Source organism: Chelonoidis abingdonii, chromosome 2 (assembly GCF_003597395.2).
Source record: "Chelonoidis abingdonii isolate Lonesome George chromosome 2, CheloAbing_2.0, whole genome shotgun sequence".
In the NCBI taxonomy this organism is placed as follows: Eukaryota; Metazoa; Chordata; order Testudines; family Testudinidae; genus Chelonoidis; species Chelonoidis abingdonii.
The window spans coordinates 239,949,590-239,971,813 of record NC_133770.1 but is presented as its reverse complement, the minus strand read 5'-3'; the positions used below and the strand labels follow the sequence as shown (position 1 = coordinate 239,971,813).

The 22,224-nt window shown below is 40.4% G+C and overlaps 1 protein-coding gene across 1 annotated transcript in view; it reads left to right on the top strand.

Annotated features, from left to right (window-relative positions):
• The first annotated feature begins 279 nt into the window (after positions 1 to 279).
• CPA6 (carboxypeptidase A6) overlaps positions 280 to 22,224 on the top strand; it is a 118,660-nt gene continuing 96,715 nt past the window's right edge. Inside the window, exon 1 of the mRNA XM_032804995.2 lies at positions 280 to 395. Within this exon, the coding sequence (XP_032660886.1) occupies positions 280 to 395 (116 nt within the window). The remainder of the gene's footprint in view (positions 396 to 22,224) is intronic.

Here is a 22,224-nt window from a genome sequence, read left to right as displayed (position 1 = left end):
GGGCCGGCTCACATGGGCGGGCGCCTGCCAACCTCAGCCGTGCCTGGTGCCCCTCTTCTGTCCCAGCCACAGCCCGATGCGGCTCCTGCCGCCGACGGGCAACCTCCTACCCGCAACTTTCTTCTTCAGCTTAGCTACTGGTGCAGAACAGCGACACCTCCCTCCCACTCAGGAGATCGGCGCGGGTTGCTGCTTTGTGTGCACGGGAGCTGCCAGCCACCTGGACACGGCGCGGCTGCTGCAGCTGGGCGCTTAACTGCATCCCTGGTTCCTCGCACCATGAACCTCCCCGTGACTCCCACTGGCCGGAGAACTGCTCTTCTGCCGCTTTGTCTGCTCTTCCTAAAGACTTGGGTGCCAGTGCCCAGCTACCTCTACAATAACCGCTATGCCGGGTAAGTCCGCTTCTAACTCTCCCTGCACTACTGTTTGCATTGGGATTGATGAGCTCCTGGACTTGTCCTTAAAGGTTAGGGTGGTCGATTAAACACCCCTACTTACTAAAACAACCACCACCACCCACAAAATACTCAGATCGCCTTTTTCTGTCTCCTGAGATCCAGCCATGCTAGCGGTAGGAATCTGGCTATTCCCCTCTTCCCCCCATTAACTTTTTGGCTTACACTGGGTCTTAAATGCATTATGCTCTAGTTCTTTTTTTGGTAATATCACACACACACACACACACACACACTCTCTCTCTCTCTCTCTCTCTCTTTCTCTCTAATACTTAAATATGAAGGATGCTACCTCCAAAGCAGTAGGATTGCACGAATATGACCAGTCTATTTAGAAACAAGAGCTTTCCTTTTACACAGAGGATTTAAAAAAAGAGGCTGTATTTTTATTCTAAATCAATGGAATTTTGCATTTCTTGTAAAAGTGAATACAGATGTTTTCTGAAACTCATTGAAATGGTTAAGAGACAGTTAAATAATCTTACTGAATGCAAAAAGAAAATCAAATCTAAAACATCCAGGGAAAATGATTAATTTTGCTATAACAGATTTTGGTGATATTTTTACATTATTTAATATTAGATCTTTGCTCATTTAAGAGTAATCTCTGTGTTAGAAAGGGGACAGTATGGTCTACCTATCAGTGAAAAACTGTATAATATCATTGGGCCCTGGGTGTTCTTACTATGCTAGACTTTTCAGTAAGTAGATAGGACAGACAGACTTTTTGTAGAACAGATCTTTATTAAATATTTGACCAAAATAATGTTATCATCAATAGATATGGTAACATCATCCATTTCTAACCAAAGATAGGATGATTGCTAAACATAGGAACCACTAGAAGCAAAATGGTGTATGTTCAACAGATAGTATAAAATTCATTAAAACTGATCTGCAAATTTCTTTATCAGCACCAAGTAACCCTGGAAGTAAGAACTGTATTACCACTTTTATTTTATTAAAACAGATTAGGCACATTAATTCCACTGCTGAAACCACATTCACTGAAGTTTAAAAGCTGTACCCTAGACTCCAGGGAATGGCTGGCTATGGGAACTGGTAACGTGATATGAAGCCTTTCACCTCTAGGTCACCAGTAGTGACAGAAAGTAGTTAACATGTGACAGCTGTTTTGCTGTCTCAGGCCAATTGTCCCTGGGGAACAGGCATCAAAAAACAAGCACTCATGTTGGCAGTATCAGAGAGGGATGGACAGGGAGACGGAATTCCCCTCTGACGACAGGATCCTACAATAAGCTGTGTGTGGGTGCCGGGTTCCATCCACATGGAGCTCACTGAAGGATTTATAAAAGCAACAGAGAATCCTGTGGCACCTTATAGACTAACAGACGTTTTGGAGCGTGAGCTTTCGTGGGTGAATACCCACTTCGTCAGTGGGTATTCACCCCGAAAGCTCACTCTCAAAACGTCATGATTGTCTATTAATGTTGCACGATTCTCTGCTGCTTTTACACTCCAGATACCGGACTACCCTCTTGATTACTTGACACGCATGCAGGCACTGCATTTAGCCCTTAGAAGTGGACTCAACCTCACTCATCTGACGAAATGGGTATTACCCACGAAAGCTCACGCTCCAAAACGTCTGTTAGTCTATAAGGTGCCACAGGATTCTCTGCTGCTTTTACAGATCCAGACTAACACGGCTACCCCTCTGATACTTGAAGGATTTATGGCTCTCTGTGGCCTCAGCCATAGAGGTGATTGTCTTTACATTATGGCTGTACTGCATTTGTTTGAAGATAACTAGGGAGGAGTTCAGTTTCCCAGTACTGTGAATCTGGCACCTTTCATGAGCACCAGTTGTATATATTATAATATATTGAAAATGTCTGTCTATATCTTCTAGGCTTAAATGAGACAATCAAGTTGAAACAGTCAATTAAAAGAGAAAGTTGTAGTTTCAGGTACTATTAGGCTTGGCAAGCAAGTCAATTTATAAGTCAAATAATGTCAATTAACTGTCTATCATTTCTTTATCATAATAAATATTGTCAGATATTCCAGCGAGAATGCCCTCGTATAGGCAGTGCGCCTTTCTGAGTACATCATGGCACCATTCTTTCATTTTTTAGAAGTTAAAAAAATGTGAAAAACAATAAAATGGAGTTAAAATAATTCAGTTAAGTAAGTTGTGTTTTTCAGTTAGGCATAAGTATCTCCCCAAACTAAGCCCATTGAAGACTACAAGTCGTATTGTTGTTATTGTTCAGTAAATTAGTGCTTTACACTATTTGACCATTTTTACATTACTTGATGAATATTTGACTGGTCAGTTAACCAAATATTTTTGGAATGGTGAGATGCCCAACCCTAGGTATTATATCTTACCCTAATTCCCTCTGCTAATTGTGCTTGTGAAACCACAACATTTTCTTAAGTGTTTTTTTGTTGTTGTTGTTTTACTTCTTCTCCTGGTGCTTTCTGAAAGACACACAAACAACTATCTGCATCATATGGCCCCTATCCTGCAAACTACTTCACACAGCAAGACCCAGGAATATGGTGCTTCATACAGAAGTCAGCCCAATACTGATAAGCTTACAGGATCTGGGTGTACACAACAAACGTGGTGAAATTTCCTAGTCACAAAGTGCTGTCAAATGCACAGGGAAAACAAACCAGAAAAATAATTTTCCCTGCTACTTTCATTTATACTAGTCATAGGTGTTACCTGTGACAATAGTAAGTTTAAAAAAAAAATCAGACATAAGATTTTTCATATTGAAAAGATCCTTTCAAGATGCCAGGTATCTCTTGCACTTCTCAACAGGTCTTGGTCCTGGCCAGAAATCGCTTTATTTCACTATAATCTGGAGTTCAGAAAAGATCAAACAGCTACACAGAATTGCAACAATTGAGCAAGTGTGACTATCATTACTGAACTTGTTGACAGCCAGAGAAAACAAGAGGCCAGGGATTAGTGAAGTGCTCTTAAGAACAACAATCAAGAAAGGGACACCGTTTTTCTCTGATCACTGTAAAAAGGGATGCTGCCAACCCCAACCCCCCACTTTCTTTTAAAGAAGTTTATCAATCTAAAGTATTCAGGTACCTATAGTATCCTGTCATCATTGCAGTATCTAGGTGATAAGCACAGCTTTAAATGTAACAAATCCGTAATTGGGGCTTGAGGATAAAAACCCTCTTTTTAAAAATAAAAAGACTTAGCTTGAGGCAGGAGCACTGGTGCTGCTCTGGGGATGGCTGTAGCAGAACTCAAAGCAGCACCAAGAGACAGGAAGGCAATTGCAGATGTTCAGGTGGGACTCTGACCTATAGCTGCTGATATTCTCATATGCTCCTTTTCCTAACACCTTCAAAGATGTCAGGGGAAATTCTGAGTTGCAGACAGGTGTAGGAGAGGAGCAGCTGTTGCTGCCAAAGAACAGAAGGACTTTCTAATAGCCACTGCCACTTGGGAAAAGAATCAGCTCCTGTCAGTGGGTCAAGACCTGTTAAATCAAAAGGTACAGCCCCACTTCCTCCGCAAAAAAATCATTTCACTATCTTTCCTAGTTCAGCTCTACTTGCTACGTGGCATTTGTGCAAATTCCCCCTCCTCCCGCAGCAGCTGTGACACTACCTTTCCTCCCCATTATGCTGCTCTGAGGAGTTCTGCTACAGTTATTTCCAGAAGAGTGCCAGCAAGCCTGCCTCAAACCACCCAATGGGCTGAAAAACTGAGGAAACTCATCCATTAGCTAAAGCATTTTGGGGGTTTAACCCCAATTTGCAACTGGGCTGTTGGGTGTTATAATTAGAGTTCATTAATTTCAATAGAAGTGCGAGGCCCAGAAAAAGTGACAATTACACATACCAGTTGCATTGCAACTGATAATTGCCAATTTTCTTGGCTAGCTACATGACATATGTTCTCAGATTCATAAGTAATTAGGTACCTACAGAGTCTAAAAATGATACTGAGGCAGACAACAGGTAAGAGAACTTGAAAAGAAAGAGAAGAACTCTTTAAAACCAAAAATATGACATGCATAGACATGGCTATAGTGCATCACATTCCATGAACTTTGCTTATTTCAGATTGGTGTTATTAATTATTCCAGGTATGCATAATCATGTCTTGCAAATGAACAGCAGCTAGCAAAATTAGGAACATTAAGTCAAAGTTCAGATAGTTTAATGAGTATTACATTTATATACTATGGTATAGTGCCTCTGTTCTCATGGTGCTTTACACACAATGGTTGGGGGATTTCTCCCTCTTATGGAAAAAGGTGTGAGAGGAGATCCTGTTGTTGAAGGTGGGAGGGGAAGTGAACAATTCCCTTTGTGGCATTTTTTCCAAATTTTGTAATCTGAGGGCAAATGGGGGGGAGGGGAAGGGTGGTTTGTTTTGTTATGTTTAAAACAAAAAAAAAAGAAGTCACAGTGGCTGAATATGTCTCAAATAACCATGTTTACCATCTATACACAAACATACAAGCTACATACATACCGTGGCTTTGGCAACTTCTAAATCATGGAACACTGAGCACAACTAGAGGGCTTGCACAGTACTTAAAGCATCCCCTTCTAGAAATCTGGTCTCAAAACCCACTGATTTCTGAGATCAGTCTGGATCTCTGGGATCCACAATGGTTCTGAGAGCTCTAGGCCCACTCTGACTCCTAGCAACATGGCTCTGATTTTTTAATGTCTTGTCATCTGAAATCCCCATACACTGTAAGTTGCCTAGCATTCAGTTTATCTCCTGAAGGATAAAAGGTGGAATCCGTACTGCTGAAATTTGAAAGTCTTGCTCCTTTAAGTTTAAGCATTTCAAATGTGATGCTTAATCCATGAATGTTTCCCCTCTAACTAAAAAAGATATTGGATTAGATCAACCTTTGGGAGAATTTTTAGCTGTGCTTTCCCTCCTTTGTACTGTAATTTATATAACTGGTCAGAATACAGTGCAGGTAGGTTAGGGAAGTCCCAAAGCATTATGGTCTTCCACAAAGAATGGTACTTTAGGAAGTATAAGATCAGATCCCACTGCTCTTCAAGTGTCCCATGGTTATAATTATATACGAAAAAGGAATATAAAAAGTTTAAAAATGTAACTTTCTATGCGTGGTACTGAGCACAACAATTAAATATGCATTTTTTGCAAGAACAAACAAGTACATGACACTTTTATGATGAGTTTTAGTTAAAATTATCTAGAAAATAGAAACCCCTTGTTTTCATAACCCCCAGCCTTGAGGGATCCACCCTTAGCACCAAATCCAGCAGCCTCCACTCTCACTCTGTGGAAAACAGTAGCAGCAGCAGGAAGAGTTCATAGGGGGCAGACTATGGCCTTCCCTAGAGCAACTAGCACTAGTTACAACCAAGTCAAGCCCATACCCCAGACCTTGGACATAAGATCCTAAGTCTCATTTTCCTAAATTACATCGTGACTTTGAAAATTTTGCCCCACATCTTCATGTGTGTTTGTACAGCACCTATCGCAAGCCCCTTGCAAGGGAATAATTCTGAGCCCTACTGTAATATAAATAAATGTTTGTGTTGAAAAAAAAAATCAAATGTCCAAGTCTCTCCCTGTCAAGATATGAATAATTCCCACTGAAGACAATGGTTGTTACTTGTATCCTGCAAGGGAAGAAGAGCGCCCAAGGATGAGCAAGTTTCTTTGCAAAAATCAAGGGGTTTGGGACACAGGCATATGGAAAGAGAGGGAAATAAAATTCTACACTTTTTCCATACGTTTGGTATACTGGCCAGCTGTGGTGAAATGAAATCCTACTGCACGATCAACATGAACAGAGTTTGCCTGAAATCCTGACATCTATAAAAAACAACAGCCACCACAATCGGCATAAGGCAGCCATTATGTGGAGGCCAGAGCAGACCTTACACCAGTTCCAGGTGGGTACCAACAGGACCCTCAGTCATTTGAATTTCACATGGTACAGAACAACTGATTGATTGGTCTAGTGCAGGCAAGGTCCTAGAACCACATAGTTCAGGAAATTATAGTTTGTGACTGATATCCTCAATGAAAGATATTATATAAATACAGTAAATACAAATAATGCGTTCTCAATATTTTTGTGAGTTAAATCTCATTATACCCATTTTGCAGAAGTTGTACCTAGATAATGTACTTCCTGCCCAATCCTGTCCCTTGTACAACATTACATCCATGAATATAAAAAAATCTCTATTCCTTTGTATTAAAATTTAGTATGTTTAATGATATCTACACAATGAAAAGGCAAAGAATGAAGGAAGAAATCAATATGTTGTCATAGTTTAGTGATCTGTCAAATAGTTACAGATTAATATAAGCAAAACTAATATTTATGACTATGCAGATAGCACTGGAAATTGAAAGCATACAGTTAGCTGTGTTCCAACAGCACATTTTATTTTGCTGCCAGGCAGGAGATAAAGACAGATAATCCCCCCTGCAGTGTAAGTCATGTGTACACCCCCTATCCCACCAGAAATGCCCCCCCGCCCACATTTTTTCCTCTTCCCCTTCCAATTAGCCTATAATTTTTTCCCTATCAATACTGATTTTCATTCAGAATGAAATTTTCAGGGAATCCTACATCCTTTTATTTCATACCAAAGAAGCCTACAGTTGCCAAAGTGAGAGCAGACACCTGTATAGGCACACATCAGAACCTGTCCTGAAATTCTGCTGCAGGCAAAACTCCCACTGAACTCAGTGGGAGTTTTCCTGGTCTCAGATCTGCAGGAGCAGGCCTGTAATGAACAGAATTCTGAAGATAGTTAAGCCTGGTCCTGCAATTGTCATTCTAGCAAATTTATTCTTGACTTCAGTAGGAGTTTTGCCAAAGTAAAGAACTTCACTGAGCATAGCTGAGTGCAAGGGTCTGAGTTTGATCTCACATTGGTGTTACACCAGTGTGACTCCATTGATTTCAATGGAGTTTCTCCTAATTTATCCTGGTGCAAATCAGATCAGAAGCAGGGCTTAAGTATGCAGAGTTCTCAAAGGAAGCATCACCAAAGATGACTCTATAAGTACTTTGTCCCTCACTCCAAAGATCCCAAAGCACCTGAGGAGATGTGAGCCTTTGGACTCAAAATGAAAAGCGCCCTCAGATCAGGCAGCAGAACTCACTAAAACAGAAGGGGGATAATATGTTCCATTCATTCTAATGCATACACCTTCTGAGTTTGCCAAACAAGGAGGAAGGCAGGCAACCTTGCTGCATTTTGTTAAACTTAAAACCAGACATTTTATGCCATCCGACAGCAGCAAAATTGCCTGAGCAGTTGGGGTGGGGTATGGCCAAGTCTGACATACGGTAGCAGGCATGGTGGAAACACACTATACTCATTTCTGAAGCGTAAGAAAGGGGCCACTGCTGAACACATTGCTTTTGTCAGTGTCCTCCCTCAACACATTGAATGATTCGAGGAACCAGGATCCTCTGGAGGCATAGTGAGAAACTGACCCCAGTAGTACATTTATTTAAAGGAATATTGTATTGTGAAGTTATTCAGCACTACTGCATACTGTTGCACTGTGTGGCACTTCCCAAGAAGAATAGGACATGTGCTGATAATGTCTTCCAGTATTGTTTTTCTAAAGCTTCTAGAACACATGAAGGACTAATGTCACTTTTAATGGAGGCATGACAAAAACACAATAATCTGTCACATCAAAACATTTTTCTTCTGTGTACTGTATCCTAAAAATGGCTTTACAAAGTGAAACTATTGACATAAAAGCTAATGCTTGCACACTGTACATATGGTTTGTAATAGTAAAGTTATTCTGCAGCAGCAGTGTTTACAGTTTGCTATACCAAAACTTCAAGAGACATTACAAACAGCTCACATCACTTTAATAATACAGTCAGCAGTGCCACACAAATGACTCAGAAAGAAGGGCAAACTAGTGTGTCTTTGGCTTTGATTTAGAGGAGAATTGGACAACACTAATGATCAGAGTGGTCCCTGGGTGTTAAACGGATGAAGTAACAACTAGGTAGCAGGGCACATTTCAGATACAAGACAATACAACAATTTAGTACAGAGCAGGGTTAGGCAACCTATGGCACAGGTGCCGAAGGCAGCACACGAGCTGATTTTCAGTGGCACTCACACTGCCTGGGTCCTGGCCACCGGTCCGGGGGGTTCTGCATGTTAATTTAATTTTAAATAAAGCTTCTTAAACATTTTTAAAACCTTATTTACTTTACATACAACAATAGTTTAGTTATGTATTATAGACTTAGAGAAAGAGACCTTCTGAAAATGTTAAAATGTATTACTGGCATGCGGAACCTTAAATCAGAGTGAATAAATGAAGACTTGGCACACCACTTCTGAAAGGCTGCCGACCTCTGGTACAGAGGAAGTCTTTGTGTTGTGCACACATTGTGTGGAGTAGGTAGAGTGCCTACTAAAATTGTGTACCAGAGATGGGATTTCAAATGTATACATCATGGCTACTTCATTTTTCTTCCCCAAAGCATTAAAGACACAAATCTACTTTAAAAACAAAGCAAACTATTCCCCTCCCACTTAAGTTAACAGAAGAGTCCCATCATTTCCATAAGAGTCGGATAGAGCCCTAATCTCCGTATACAAGAGGGGAGGAAGACTGGAGAGGCAGGTGAGGAACGTCCACTTTTTAGAAGCCCTGATGACCAGATGTCATTTATTGATTTACTAGAATGGACAAACACCTATGAAACCTGCCACCAGGCACTAGTGTAATATGAGAAGAATGTGCAAGATCATAACCCTAGAAAAGTTACTCCTGTGTAGGAATGGGGGAGTCCAAGACAACACCCAAGCCTGCTTTACACTTAATCCATAGCTCTGAGCACCGTGGAAATGCTAACCCCCTATGTAAATGCAGCTAAGTCGATAGGAGAATGCTTCCGTCAACCTAGCTATCGTTGCTCAAGCAGGCAGTGTTCCTACAGTGATGGAAAAATCCCTTCCATCTGGGTAGGCTGCATCTGTACAATGGGATTATGTTGGCTTTGCCACAGCATTGTAGCTATGCCAGAAAAGTCCTCATAGTCTAGACAGGACCACAGTCCAGATGTGTGGGATTCTTGGGTAAGAGGAGGTAGGTTCTGCAGGGGGCACACTGCACAGCTAGTGTCTGCCCTTCTCTTGCCCTTACATTACAGAGACCAAGCGCTCGGACCTTAGAGGAGCAGATTTTTATATAGATTGATTGCCTTGTCCGAGTTCTCTCTGAGGCTGGGAAAGGCAGAAGCGATTGCCTGTGGACACCATTTTGAATCATGCAAGGAAGAGGGAGAGTGCTCCTAACTATCACCTCACAGAGAACCCCCTGGTGTTTGGAATGCAGCTTTGTAGATTACAATCATAGAAACCCTGTAATAAGGACATGTTTAAACTACAGGCACTACAATGGTATAGCTACAGCACCATAGCTATGCCATTGGAACCCCATAGTGTAGACACAGACTACAACGACAGAAGAGGTTCTTCTGTTTCAGTAGGAATTCCACCTCGCCAAGCGATGGTGACTGGGACAACGGAAGCATTCTTCCATCAGTCTAGCTGCTGTATCTACACCAGGGGCTAGGGCAGCAAAGCTACAATGCTCAGGGGTGTGGATTTTTCACAGCCCTAAGCACTAAAGCTACATCAACCTAAGTTTTAAAGTGTAAACCAGGCCTAATTAGTACCAGTACTACTGCTGCACCTTTACATGCTAGGAGTCTTTCTAGCAGTTTGCAGACAGGGACGCAGTGCTGTGAAATAATTCAAGATGGAGGATCATAAAGAATGAGAAACTAACTCTGTGCTCTCTCTAACTCTGTGACACATTTGTTCTTTGTCATTTTTCCTATCTAAAGACAGTTATCTGTGCTGAAAGTATGTTAGCTTCTGTGTATGAAAAAATAGTTCTTTGAATCTGACAGACATTGTTGACATGAATGGGACCAGTTCAGATGGCCAGAATATGCTTGGGTTTCCAATCAAAAACAAAACACGAGACAAAAACATTCTTGTAAGCCTGACTAGGTAAGGCCCTGACAACTAGTCCCAGTTTTCAAGGATAAATTGTCACATTATATTTGATCAAGGCAAGCAAGATTCAGCATTTTAAAAGGTTCATCCTATTAGTGATAACATTTACCAGCTTTCAGGTTTATCTAAAGTTACTGAAATATTGGTAGATAAATTGCTAAATGATCAGTGTCTGTTAAAAAAGGACAAAGAATTGTATGAACTGGGAGGAGTACAGGCATGTTACCAGGATGACCCACTTTGGCAGCACCACTGCAGAAGAAATAATTATCAAGATGTACGCCACAATTAATAGTTCATCCATCCTGTTTGGAAACATGACTTCTTCAGAGACAAAAAACAGCTCAAGCTTCAGAGAAACAAGGAAAGAATTTTTAAAATTCACTGTTGTAAAAAGGACTTTACTGCTTGGAAAGATACCTAAATAAATGGCCACACTAAAAGAGGGTAGTTTTTAAAACTTATCAAATTGCAAGTATGGTATTTATCTTTAGACTATGTGCAGTAAAGTACCAGATGTTACACAAGGAATGTCAGAGCAAGACAGGTCCATAAGGCCCAAGAGGAACAGTCAAATGCTCTCTTTTAGTAGAGTTTTCTTGCTTGTAAAAACAAGAAACTTTGCATTAAATACAATAAACACCAGCAGATACATTCAAGACTTGATTTCCTATAGCCTGTGGGGTTTTTAGTTCTTTGAAGCTTTCTTTTCATTATTGCTAACATTGCATAGAGAAAAAAAATGTCTGAGAAAGAGATTGTGATGGAACCTTTAAAAATTGTCATCATTCTTAGCTTTTAATAGCCCCAACTGACAGGAGTGTGGCCCATTGAAGAGAGTAAGAAACCAGTGTTCTCTTCCTAGCTATACCACTAATTTGTGTGAACCTGGTCAAGTCACTTCACTTTCCATTTTGGAAATGGAAGCACAGGGAACAGTACACTTTTCTTTCAACGTGGAAAGATGAAAAACATCACTGTATAAAAGCTAATGTTATCACTACATAATTGGGTTGTTTTTATGCATACTGTAGTTTTTTTTTTTGACAGTTTATATATCTGATGCATCCGACGAAGTGGGTATTCACCCACGAAAGCTCATGCTCCAATATGTCTGTTAGTCTATAAGGTGCCACAGGACTCTTTGCTGCTTTTACAGATCCAGATTAACACGGCTACCCCTCTGATACTCCACATATATAAAGTATCTAGAGGGTAAAGTCTGTTTTTCCCTGAAATTTTGAATCAGGGAAATTTGTTTAGGGACATAATAGGGAATAAGGTCCTTTGACAGAAGACTGGACTAGACGGTTTAATAGATCTCTGCAGCTCTAATTTTTGTATTTCAGTGCAATCCCAGATCACACAACCATTAACAATTTGTACCAATCCTACCAAACGTACACTAGTGTATGCATGTTATCTGGGCCTCTGCATTTTTATGTATTGAAATGATTGCACATGGAAATAAATTCATGGGCCTATGTTAACTGGCCATTCAAATAAATTCATGGAGTTTATTATTAATTGAATTTTGCTTTAGCACTTAACCTAATAATGAAAATAAGCACCACTGCTGTACGCCTGGTTTTGACATTGTGTAATGTATTGCTACATGTTATTCTTTAGTGGAAAGTCGTCTACTGCACACTTTCTCCCAAATATTCACTTTATAGTTTTCTAAATCATTCCTTTAGCCATGTGGAAGGCAGCTGTCCTCCGATGGGACAAATTCTGCAGCAACCTTCAAGTTTAATATTAATCACAGCTTTGTGTAATATAAATACTATAAGAGAACCTGAACAATTGTCTTTGTGTGAAATTTCCTCCCCCTCTTAAGGTTTAGACAAGTCAAATATGGCCAAATAAGATCTAACCCAGTTTACCAAAAAACCACACACCATATACACACTGCATCATTTCATGTTAGGCAGGGAACAAACACATGGGAGGTGCTATTTGTAAGATCAGCTAGGAAACCAGCAACAGTGGTAGTGAAAGTGAATATGCTGCCTGAGGACAAATCTTTTGGCAAATAACATCTCATTGATGGAATGTAGTTTCCCTCAGAGTGATTTGCATCAATAATTATTTCACAGAAGGCTTCTGCTCATTTTCTCAGTTGTCATTTTCAAAGGACCTTACTCTCAGTTTAGTGGCTAGGCAGGTAGTAAACTGAGATTACAGTCTGCTGTGAAAAAGATGCTCATTTTATTGTTACCCATTCAGTCAATCACCACCCCATTTGTTTACCTCATCCATCTCCCATCTTGTTGTAAACTTAAATTGTAAGTCTCTTTGGCATATTTCTGTATTACTACTATGTGTTTGATCAGAGTATTGCACTACTGGGATTTGTTCCTTTATGTCCCCTACAAATAAAAGTAAATCATATTCAACCCAATGATGGTTATTTTGGACAAAAGAGGTAGGCCAATTAATGACAGTGTTTTGCCTAAGATGACAAACTTATTAATACCAATTATTTCAATTTTGAATTTTGTTTTTAAAGTGGGATGGAAGACAACAAATACTATGCAAAAATCTCTTTATAATTGTCTAATCAGTTTGTTGAAAGACCCAGCAGCCATCTCTACAAGGACCTTACTATAAGAGAGGGAGAGAGAGAGAAACCAAACTATCTGAAATAAGTTAGTGGTTTCCATCCTGTGGATAGTAGACTAATATTTCCACTGAGCTTGATAGTCTTAGCAGAGATACTAAGATGATTTGAATGGACATGGATGGGATTCAAACAGCTGGGATGTGATTACACTTTGTGCTGGCACCTCTCTGAAGCTACAGTATCAGTCTCCAGAATCTCGGCTTTCTTTTGCACAAAAAATAGGTCTTTAGCTGTTATGGTTGTGAAGAAAATATGTACTAAGTGTAACCAAGGCAGAGGTGAGTCAACAGAGAGCCAGGACAATAGCGCTGAGAGCAGTAAAATGCCTGTTCATCTCGAGGAAGTGTTAGTTCAGATGCCCAGTGCTGTTAGTTAACAAATGTTGACATTTAACTTATTTCAATACCCATGAGAAAGGAGGTCACTGATCTACACAATCTACTGTGAACAAGGTCTCATTTTGGTGCCATAAATGGATGGTATTAAGAGGATATTGCCATTTAATTTTGGGGAGGGAAAAGAACCTGGCCTCAGAAAACTAGTAGAGCCATCGGCATATTTCAAGCCCCACTGAAGGGGAGCCAAGCCATACACGTGATCATATTTTAAATAACTGCACTTTGAGGGGTATTTTGTTTTGGCACCTCACATGTGCAGGCTTTACTTTGTGGACAGAGCTTAGAAGAGCTCCATCGCCTTCTCTCCCCTCCCCCCAAATCTGAGCCTTTAGACATGGAAACTGAATTATTTCTAAACTAAGTCAGGGTTTTGGCATAGTGGCAGAAGTGTGGGAGAAAGTAGTTTTATCGTTTCCTACACTGGCCTTGTTCTATGGATCACCGAAGACATTAGGTACGAAGATAATGAATCTAGCACCACCTATGGATTTTTGTCATAAGAGGGTATATTTTAAACCTTCCAATTTGTAAGCTAAAAGATATACAAGAGCAACTTGCATACAGAAAGTTAATATGTATAGCTGTTAGGAACTGGGACATAGGCAGTCTTGCCTAGTGGTCTAAGCAGGAATCAGGTCTAGGGGGCAAAGCATGCATCCAGGTCAGGGAAGGGGTCAGAGCCAGAGTCAACTGCCAAATACTAGAGCCAGGGGGTACAGACAGAGTCAGGATCAGGAATTGAAGCTGAGGATCAGAGGTGGCGTCAGATACCAAATGCCAGAGCCAAAGGTGGAGCTGGAGCTGGAGGCAGAGATCAGAGCCAGTATTGGTAGACGACGGTCAGGAGCAAGGTGAAAGGGAAGGAACTGGAGGAAGGTGAAGATCAGGAGCAAGGTGGGAGCTAGGAGTGAGGAGCTGGCCAGGGGTGAAGCAGGAGTCAGGAACAAGGTTGGATAAGGATTGCAGAAGGCAAGCAAGAACAAAGTCCAATGTGGCAGTAGCAGGAAGTTTGCACAGTTGTTTGAACACCACTTCTGTGTACTCTCCGCACTGTCTGCTGTGCCTGCTGACTGGCTCCAGAAGAGCCAGCCTCTGGGCCTCTGACATCTATGACTTCCATCCCTCTGAGTTTTTGAAGCCTCCTTTCAGTCCTAATCTCAACTTTAATTTTCAAAATACAAATATATTGTTTCACCAGCTGGAATACTAGTAGGACAACCTGGACACAATGCAGATATGGAAGAGGAGCTTTACCAGTGAAATCAGAATCAGGCCCTACATGTAGAAAATGTCTTAGTAATACATTTCTTTAACTAAAGTAAACTCATGAATATCACATCTGCTTAAACTAAGACTATTATCCCTTGACACTGCAAGTACTTTGTCTTATGAAAAGGTTTAAAACAAAAATCGATGACCGTCCATTATGATCTGGCTGCTTGTTTGTTTGGTTTGGGTTCTTTTAAAGTGAAAGACTAAGGCCAGGTCTACACGACGCATGAAAATCAATTTTAGATACGCAATTTCAGCTACGAGAATAGCGTAGCTGAAATCGATTATCTAAAATTGATCTACTCACCCGTCTTCACCGCGCGGGATCGATGTGCGCGGCTCGCCATGTCGATTCCGGAACTCCGTTGGTTTTGGTGGAGTTCCGGAATCGATGTAAGCGCGCTCAGGGATCGATATATCGCGTCTAGATGAGACGCGATATATCGATCCCCGAGCAATCGATTGTAACGCGCCGATATAGCACGTCGTATAGACGTGGCCTAAGGACATGTATTATGTTGTAACTTTCCAACACCTATTAGATGCAGTCCTACAGTCCTCACTCCAACAAAACACTATTGAATACATGGACTTTTTCCTGTGTAAGACCCACAGAGCTAGTTTGTGCAAGTTCTTTTCATGTAGGATATCCATTGACATAAATGAGAATTCATGCAGAACCCCTACAGAATCAGAGTCAAAGACAACAAAGCTTCCAAAAATGGATTACGGCTAAAAAGAGTAAGGGACACCTAGAACCTAGTGTTTTAGTCTTATCCTCAGAAGAGTTTTTTAAAAGTTATTTTCCCTTCAAGCTTCTAATTTTGCTGTTTATTCAGGTAGAATGAAAAGCTTTATTGACTTATTCTTTGTTTCTTGCCACTTCTGAAAAAAAACACAGAAATATTGTTTTTCTAGTAGAGAAAATGCAGATACGGATTCAAAAATGTGAATTACTTAGAGGCACACTAGCTCAGCAAATTCAGGTTCTGGTCAGTTGGCCATAATCATGAATGTCCATCCAAAGGCTATAAAATTCTCCAGTCAATGGGACTAGTATGCATTTTAATTCAGCCTGTGACCATGGTTACTCACCCTCACCACATTATATATATTATAAAAAAAAAAAAAATCTGGCCACAGGGGCAAACTTTATTAGACCAAATCAGAAAATTTCACAGATACCATGCTGCAAATAACTCCCTATAAATTAATCAGTACTGGTAATAGACATCAATCCACCGAAGCACCATTTGAAGTAGAATGTGTGTCACTTCAGAGCATTTTTCATTTTACCAAAAAAAAAATAATCAAGGATTTTTGCAACCTTAAGCATACACATTTAAAAAAATTAGATCAGAAACATTTTGATGAACATGGTAGCACACAAACTGTGGCAAGTTGTTAATGCCTCGGTGTATTACATTCCTTTTCCTCCCTGGGAGAAGAATTAGAGAACTCAGAAGCAAAGATTCAGTACGTGGCAGAGAGTCTTACAGCCGTAAGACATCTGGTTCTTTGGCAGCCTTCACAGGCTTTTGTCTTGTCAGCTCTAAATTAGCCATTTGAATCTGCCATATGCTTTAATTGCTGATGGGCCCTCTGGACTTCCATGTGCTGCTGGTTGCCATTGCTTTAAACATTTACCTATTAGTCTTATCCAAAATGAGAGAGGTTTTCTGCAAAGGCAGAGTCATATCTTCTGGCCAGAACATTTCCTGCTTCTCCCCTCTCCCCACAAAACATAATAACCAGAGATGGGCAAGCTGAATGCTAAATTTGCAATGTAGTAATAATCATGATCCAGAATACTGTATTTCCAAATATCAGTGAAAAAGTATTAATCTTGCAGATATTTGAGCAGAGCTTTCAGAACAATGGTTAGAGGGAAATTTCACTGATGCACAGGAGCATTCTAGCCAATCAGATACTGAATTTAACTTCTTAGTCACGTGGCTCACTTAGGCCAAAATTTGTCTCTAATTTTACATGTCCAGCTTGATTTTGAGGAGTACTGAATGATCTGAAGCCATCTGGTGCTCAGCAACTCTGAAAATGAGGCCCTAAGTGTCAAGCTGGGCCACCAAAAACCAGAGACCACTTTTAAATATTTTGACCCAAGTCATTCTACAGTAGTTCTTTACTTGTTTGGGGGGTAGATAGAAACAAGTTGGTGTGTTTAGAGGGGTGGGGGGGAAATTGCATAATTTCTTCCCTGATATCTTTATCTTATCAATTACACACAAACAAAAAATGCATTATCCTGTAGTCTTTTATCTGACTGAATGTATCCAGCCATCATTAGAATACCAGCACCTCTGAATACAAATATCCAAACACAGTTATTCACCCATCCACCAGAGCCACTGACCTTGTATCTTCTTTTGTTGTACTTCATCTTCTTCTGAAGATGGATCTTCAGAATTAAAGTGCACAGGCTGAGGCACGAATGAGTCTCCAGACCACAGTTGCCAATTTTCACGCGGTAAATAAGCACCCTGACTTTCACATTAAGCCAAAAATCAAGCTAATCCCATTTCAGAACAAGGCAATCCCTAAGAACCCCAACACTCTATGTGACTAGATCCTCCTAGCATGTAGTCTGGGACTGTGGTGGGCCTGCTGTGCGCCCCGACTCTCTTCCCTCTTTGCCCCGGCTTGCCCCTTGCCTCTGCTTACCCCTACCCCACATCCCTGCTTGCCAGGAGCTGATCAAAATAAAGAAGCAGCAAGATACAACAAGCTACAAGCCAAACAAGCAACAAGCCAAAAACTAGCCAACAAGCAACTCACAAGCCAGTTAAGCCAAAAACAAGTCCAATTTCTGTGTTTTTTTTCTCACAGGTTTGGCATGTCTTCTCCAGACTCTACAAAGTTATTCAGTGCAATCCCAGTCATTTTAGCTCAGTCACAACTACATACTAATATAATGCTGACATTTAAAATTAAACATATGTGTGACTCAGATATAACCAACACAAGTCCCAACAAATGAAAAGAATCCTACTAGAAGGGACAGAATCACTGAAAAACTTTTCAGTTTAATTGTTAAATACTTAACTAAAAAAAACTAAAAATTAGGGACACAGAAGGTTAAACTAAAAATCTACATCCCTAACTATAGGGAATTTTCTTTTCTCTTAGAGATCCTTATAAGTTATATTCTGTTCTAGTTATCTCATTAAAATATTTTGAGATGTTAAAGGAAAATACTCCATCAGATTCATTGGCATTCACTCAGAACTATAACAATTCACATACGATTTTAATGTAAAGCTGACAATGCATATTTCATTCACTTGAGTATGTTCAGACTTTCTTAGCATTCAGATTTCACCACTCCTATTTGTTAACCCAGTTCTCTATGAACAAAACAGCTGCCAACTAGAATTCGTCAAAAACTTGCACTCAAAATTTTAGGAAAAATGTCTTTTCCACAAAATGGAACTTTCTGTGAGGAGATTTTATCAATTTTCCATTCAGAAAAGAATTCAGTTTTCAAAAGCTGAAGAGATTACAAATATTTAAAAACAAACAAAAAGCCACAAAAGCACAACAAATGTTGACAAAACTTTTTTTTTGTTTTCACTGAAAATAAAATATATTTCCTGACCAGTTATAAGACAAACCAGAGCGTGCCTCAATTATGAGGTAAAACTGTACTTCCCTGAAAATAGGAAGACTGTTTGTAGGTTGTGCTTGTCAGGAATCAGTGAGAAAATAGCTTTTCATAAAACAATTCCAGGTAGCGTATCTTTAGATACAGACTGTCTAACCTAATGAGGCGGGCTTTAAACTAGGTTTGACAGGGGCAGAAGACAAAAGCCACAGGTAAGTAAAAAACATAGAGGGCAGAATCTAGGGGCGCATGGGCAATCATAGCAGAGACAAAGGAGAGACAAGAGAAACTATAGAGGGGGAAGCAAATCAGTATCTTAGAGTCTATACTAATCCAAGAAGTATGGGGAATAAACAGAAAGAACTAGAAATACTAGTGAATATACAAAACTGTGACATAGTTGGCTCAGAGATTTGGTGGGATAATACACATAACTGGAATATTGGTATAGAAGGGTACAGCTTGCTTAGGAAGGCCAAGCAGGGAAAAAGGGGAGGAGGCGTTGCCTTGTATATCAAAGATTTATATACTTGGACTGAGGTTGAGATGGAAATAGGAGGCAGACCAGTTGAAAGTTTCTGGGTAAGGATAAAAGGAGTAAAAAGGTAATGTCATGGTAGAGGTCTATTGTAGACCACCAGGAAGAAGAGGTGAATGTGGCTTTTTTTTAAAGCAACTAATAAAAGCATCAAAAGCACAGTACTAGCTGGTGATGGTGGACTTCCACTACCCAGACATCTGTTGGGAAAATAATACAGCAGAGCACAGATTATCCAACAAGTAGTTGGAATGTATTGGAGATAATTTTTTATTTCAGAAGGTAGCTAGCAGTGAGGTTGTTCTAGATTTGATTTTGACAAATACGGAGAAACTGATTGAGACTTTGAAAGTGGAAGGCAGCTTGTGTGAAAGTAATATGAAATGATGAGTTCATGATTCTGAGGAATGGTAGGAGGGAAAACAGCAGAATAAAGATAATGGATTTCAAGAAGGCAGACTTTAGCAAACTCAGGGAATTGGTAGGTAAGATCCCATGGAAGCAAGTCTAAGGAGAAAACAGTTTGAGAGAGTTGGCAGTTTTTCAAAGAGACATTATTAAGGGCACAAGAGCAAAATATCTCACTACATATGAAAGATAGGAAGTATGGCAAGAGACCACTGTATCTTAACCAGGAGATCTTCAACAACCTGGAACTCAAAAAGTGTCATACAAAAATGGAAAGTAGATCAGATTATGAAGATGAATATAAAAAACAAACACAAGCACGTAGGGACAAAATTAGAAAAGCCAAGGCACAAAACAAGATTAAACTAGCTAGAGACATAAAGGGTAACAAGAAAACACTTTACAAATACATTAGAAGCAAGAGGAAGACCATGGAGAGGATAGGCCCATTACTCAATCGGGAGGAAAGGCAATAAACAGAAAATGTGGAAATGACAGAAGTGCTAAATGCCTTTTTTGCTCCAGTTTTCCCAAAAAGGTTAGTAGAGCTCAGATATCTAACATACTGAATGCCAGTGAAAATGAGGTAGGATCTGAGGCTAAAATAGGGAAAGAACACGTTAAAAATTATTTAAACAAGTTAGCTGCCTTCAAGGCACCATGGCCTGATGAAATGAATCCTAGAATACTCAAGGAACTGACTGAGGAGATATCTGAGTCATTACAATTATCTTTGAAAACTTATGGAGGATGGGAGAGATTCCAGAGGACTGGAAGAGGGGAAATATAGTGCCAATCTATAAAAAGGAGAGTAAGGACAACCGAGGGAATAATAGACCAGTCAGCTTAACTTCAGTACCAGGAAAGATAATGAAGCATATAATCAAGCAATCAATTTACAAGCACCTAGGACAGGGATCAGCAACCTTGAGCATGTGGCACGCCAGGGTAAGCCCCGCGGTGGGCCGGGCCGGTGTATTTACCTACTGCATCTGCAGGTTCAGCTGATCAGAGCTCCCACTGGACACAGTTCACCACTCCAGGCCAATGGGGGCTGCGGGAAGCAGTGCAGACCGCGAGATGTGTCGTGGCTTCTCACAGCCCCCATTGGCCTGGAGCAACGAACCGCAGCCAGTAGGAGCTGCAATTGGCTGAACCTACAGATGCAGCAGGTAAACAAACTGGCCTGACTCACCAGGGGGCTTACCCTGGCAGGCTGTATGCCAAAGGTTGCCAATCCCTGACGTAGGAGATAAAAAGATAAGTAACAATCAATATGGGTTTGTCAAGAACAAATCATGTCAAACCAACCTAATAGCTTTCATTGACAGAGTAACAAGCCTTGTGGATAGCAGGGAAGCGGTAGATGTGATATATCCTGACTTTAGTAAGGCTTTTGATACTGTCCCACATGACCTTCTCAGAAACAAATTAAGGAAATACAACCTAAATGGAGCTACTATAAGGTGGGCGCATAACTGGTTAGAAAATTGTTCCCAGAAAGTAGTTACCAGTGGTTCACAGTTAAGCTGGAAAGGTGTATCAAGTGGAATCTGGCAGTGATTGGTCGTGGGTCTGGTTCTGTTCAATATCTTCATAAGTGATTTAGATAATGGCATAGGGAGTACACTTATAAAGTTTGCAGATGATGCCTCAAACCTGGGAGGGGTTACAAGTGCTTTGGAGGATAGGATAAAAATTCAAAATCATCTGGACAAACTGGAGAAATTGTCTGTATAGGATGAAATTCAATAAGGACAAATGCAAAGTACTCCACTTAGGAAGGAATAATCAGTTGCACACATACAAAATGGGAAATGACTATCTAGGAAGGAGTACTGCAGAAGGGGATCTGGGGGTCATAGTGGATCATAAGCTAAATATGAGTCAACAGTGTAACACTGTTGCAGAATAAATAAATTAATTAATTAAAAAGCAAACATCATTCTGGGACGTATTAATAGGAGTGTTGTAAGCGAAACATGAGAAGTAATTCTTCTGCTCTACTCTGCACTGATAAGACCTCAGCTGGAGTCTTGTGTCCAGTTCTGGGTGCCACCTTTCAGGAAAGATGTGGCCAAATTGGAGAAAATCCAGAGAAAAGCAACAAAAATGATTAAAGGTCTAGAAAGCACGAGGAAAGATTGAAAAAATTGGATTTGTTTAGTCTGAAGAAGAGAAGACTGAGGAGGGACATAACAGTTTTTAAGTACATAAAAGGTTGTTACAAAGAGGAGGGTGAAAAATTGTTCTCCTTAACCTTTTAGGCTAGGACAAGAAGCAATGGGCTTAAACTGCAGCATGGGAGGTTTAGGTTAGACATGAGGAAAAAATTCCTCACTGTCAGGGTAGTTAAGCATTGGAACAAATTGCCTAAGGAGGTTGTGGAATCTCTATCATTGGCGGTTTTTAAGAAACAGGTTAGACAAACACCTGTCAGGAATGGTCTAGTTATTACTTAGCTCTGCCTTGAGTGCAAGGAACTGGACTAGATGATCTACTGAGGTCCCCAGGGCCAGATTTAGGGGAAGGTGACCCAGGCAACTGCCTATAGTGCTGGGCTTGGGGGGCAGTGGACTCGGGGTGCTGACATGAATAAATACAGATTTGCATATCTTAGCATATAAATATACCATCTTATATGACAGGGTGTCATAAAGCATAATTCCCAATTCTGAACCTTAGCGTCCAAAATGTGGGTGCCTGCATGAACCCTCCAAGCTTAATTACCAGCTTGGATCTGATAGTGCTGCCACCAGCCAGAAATTCCAGTGTCTGGCTCACTCTGGACTCCCCAAAACCTTCCCTGGGGGACCCCAAGACTCAGATGCCCTGAGTCTCACAACAAAGGGAAATAACCCACTTCCCTTCCC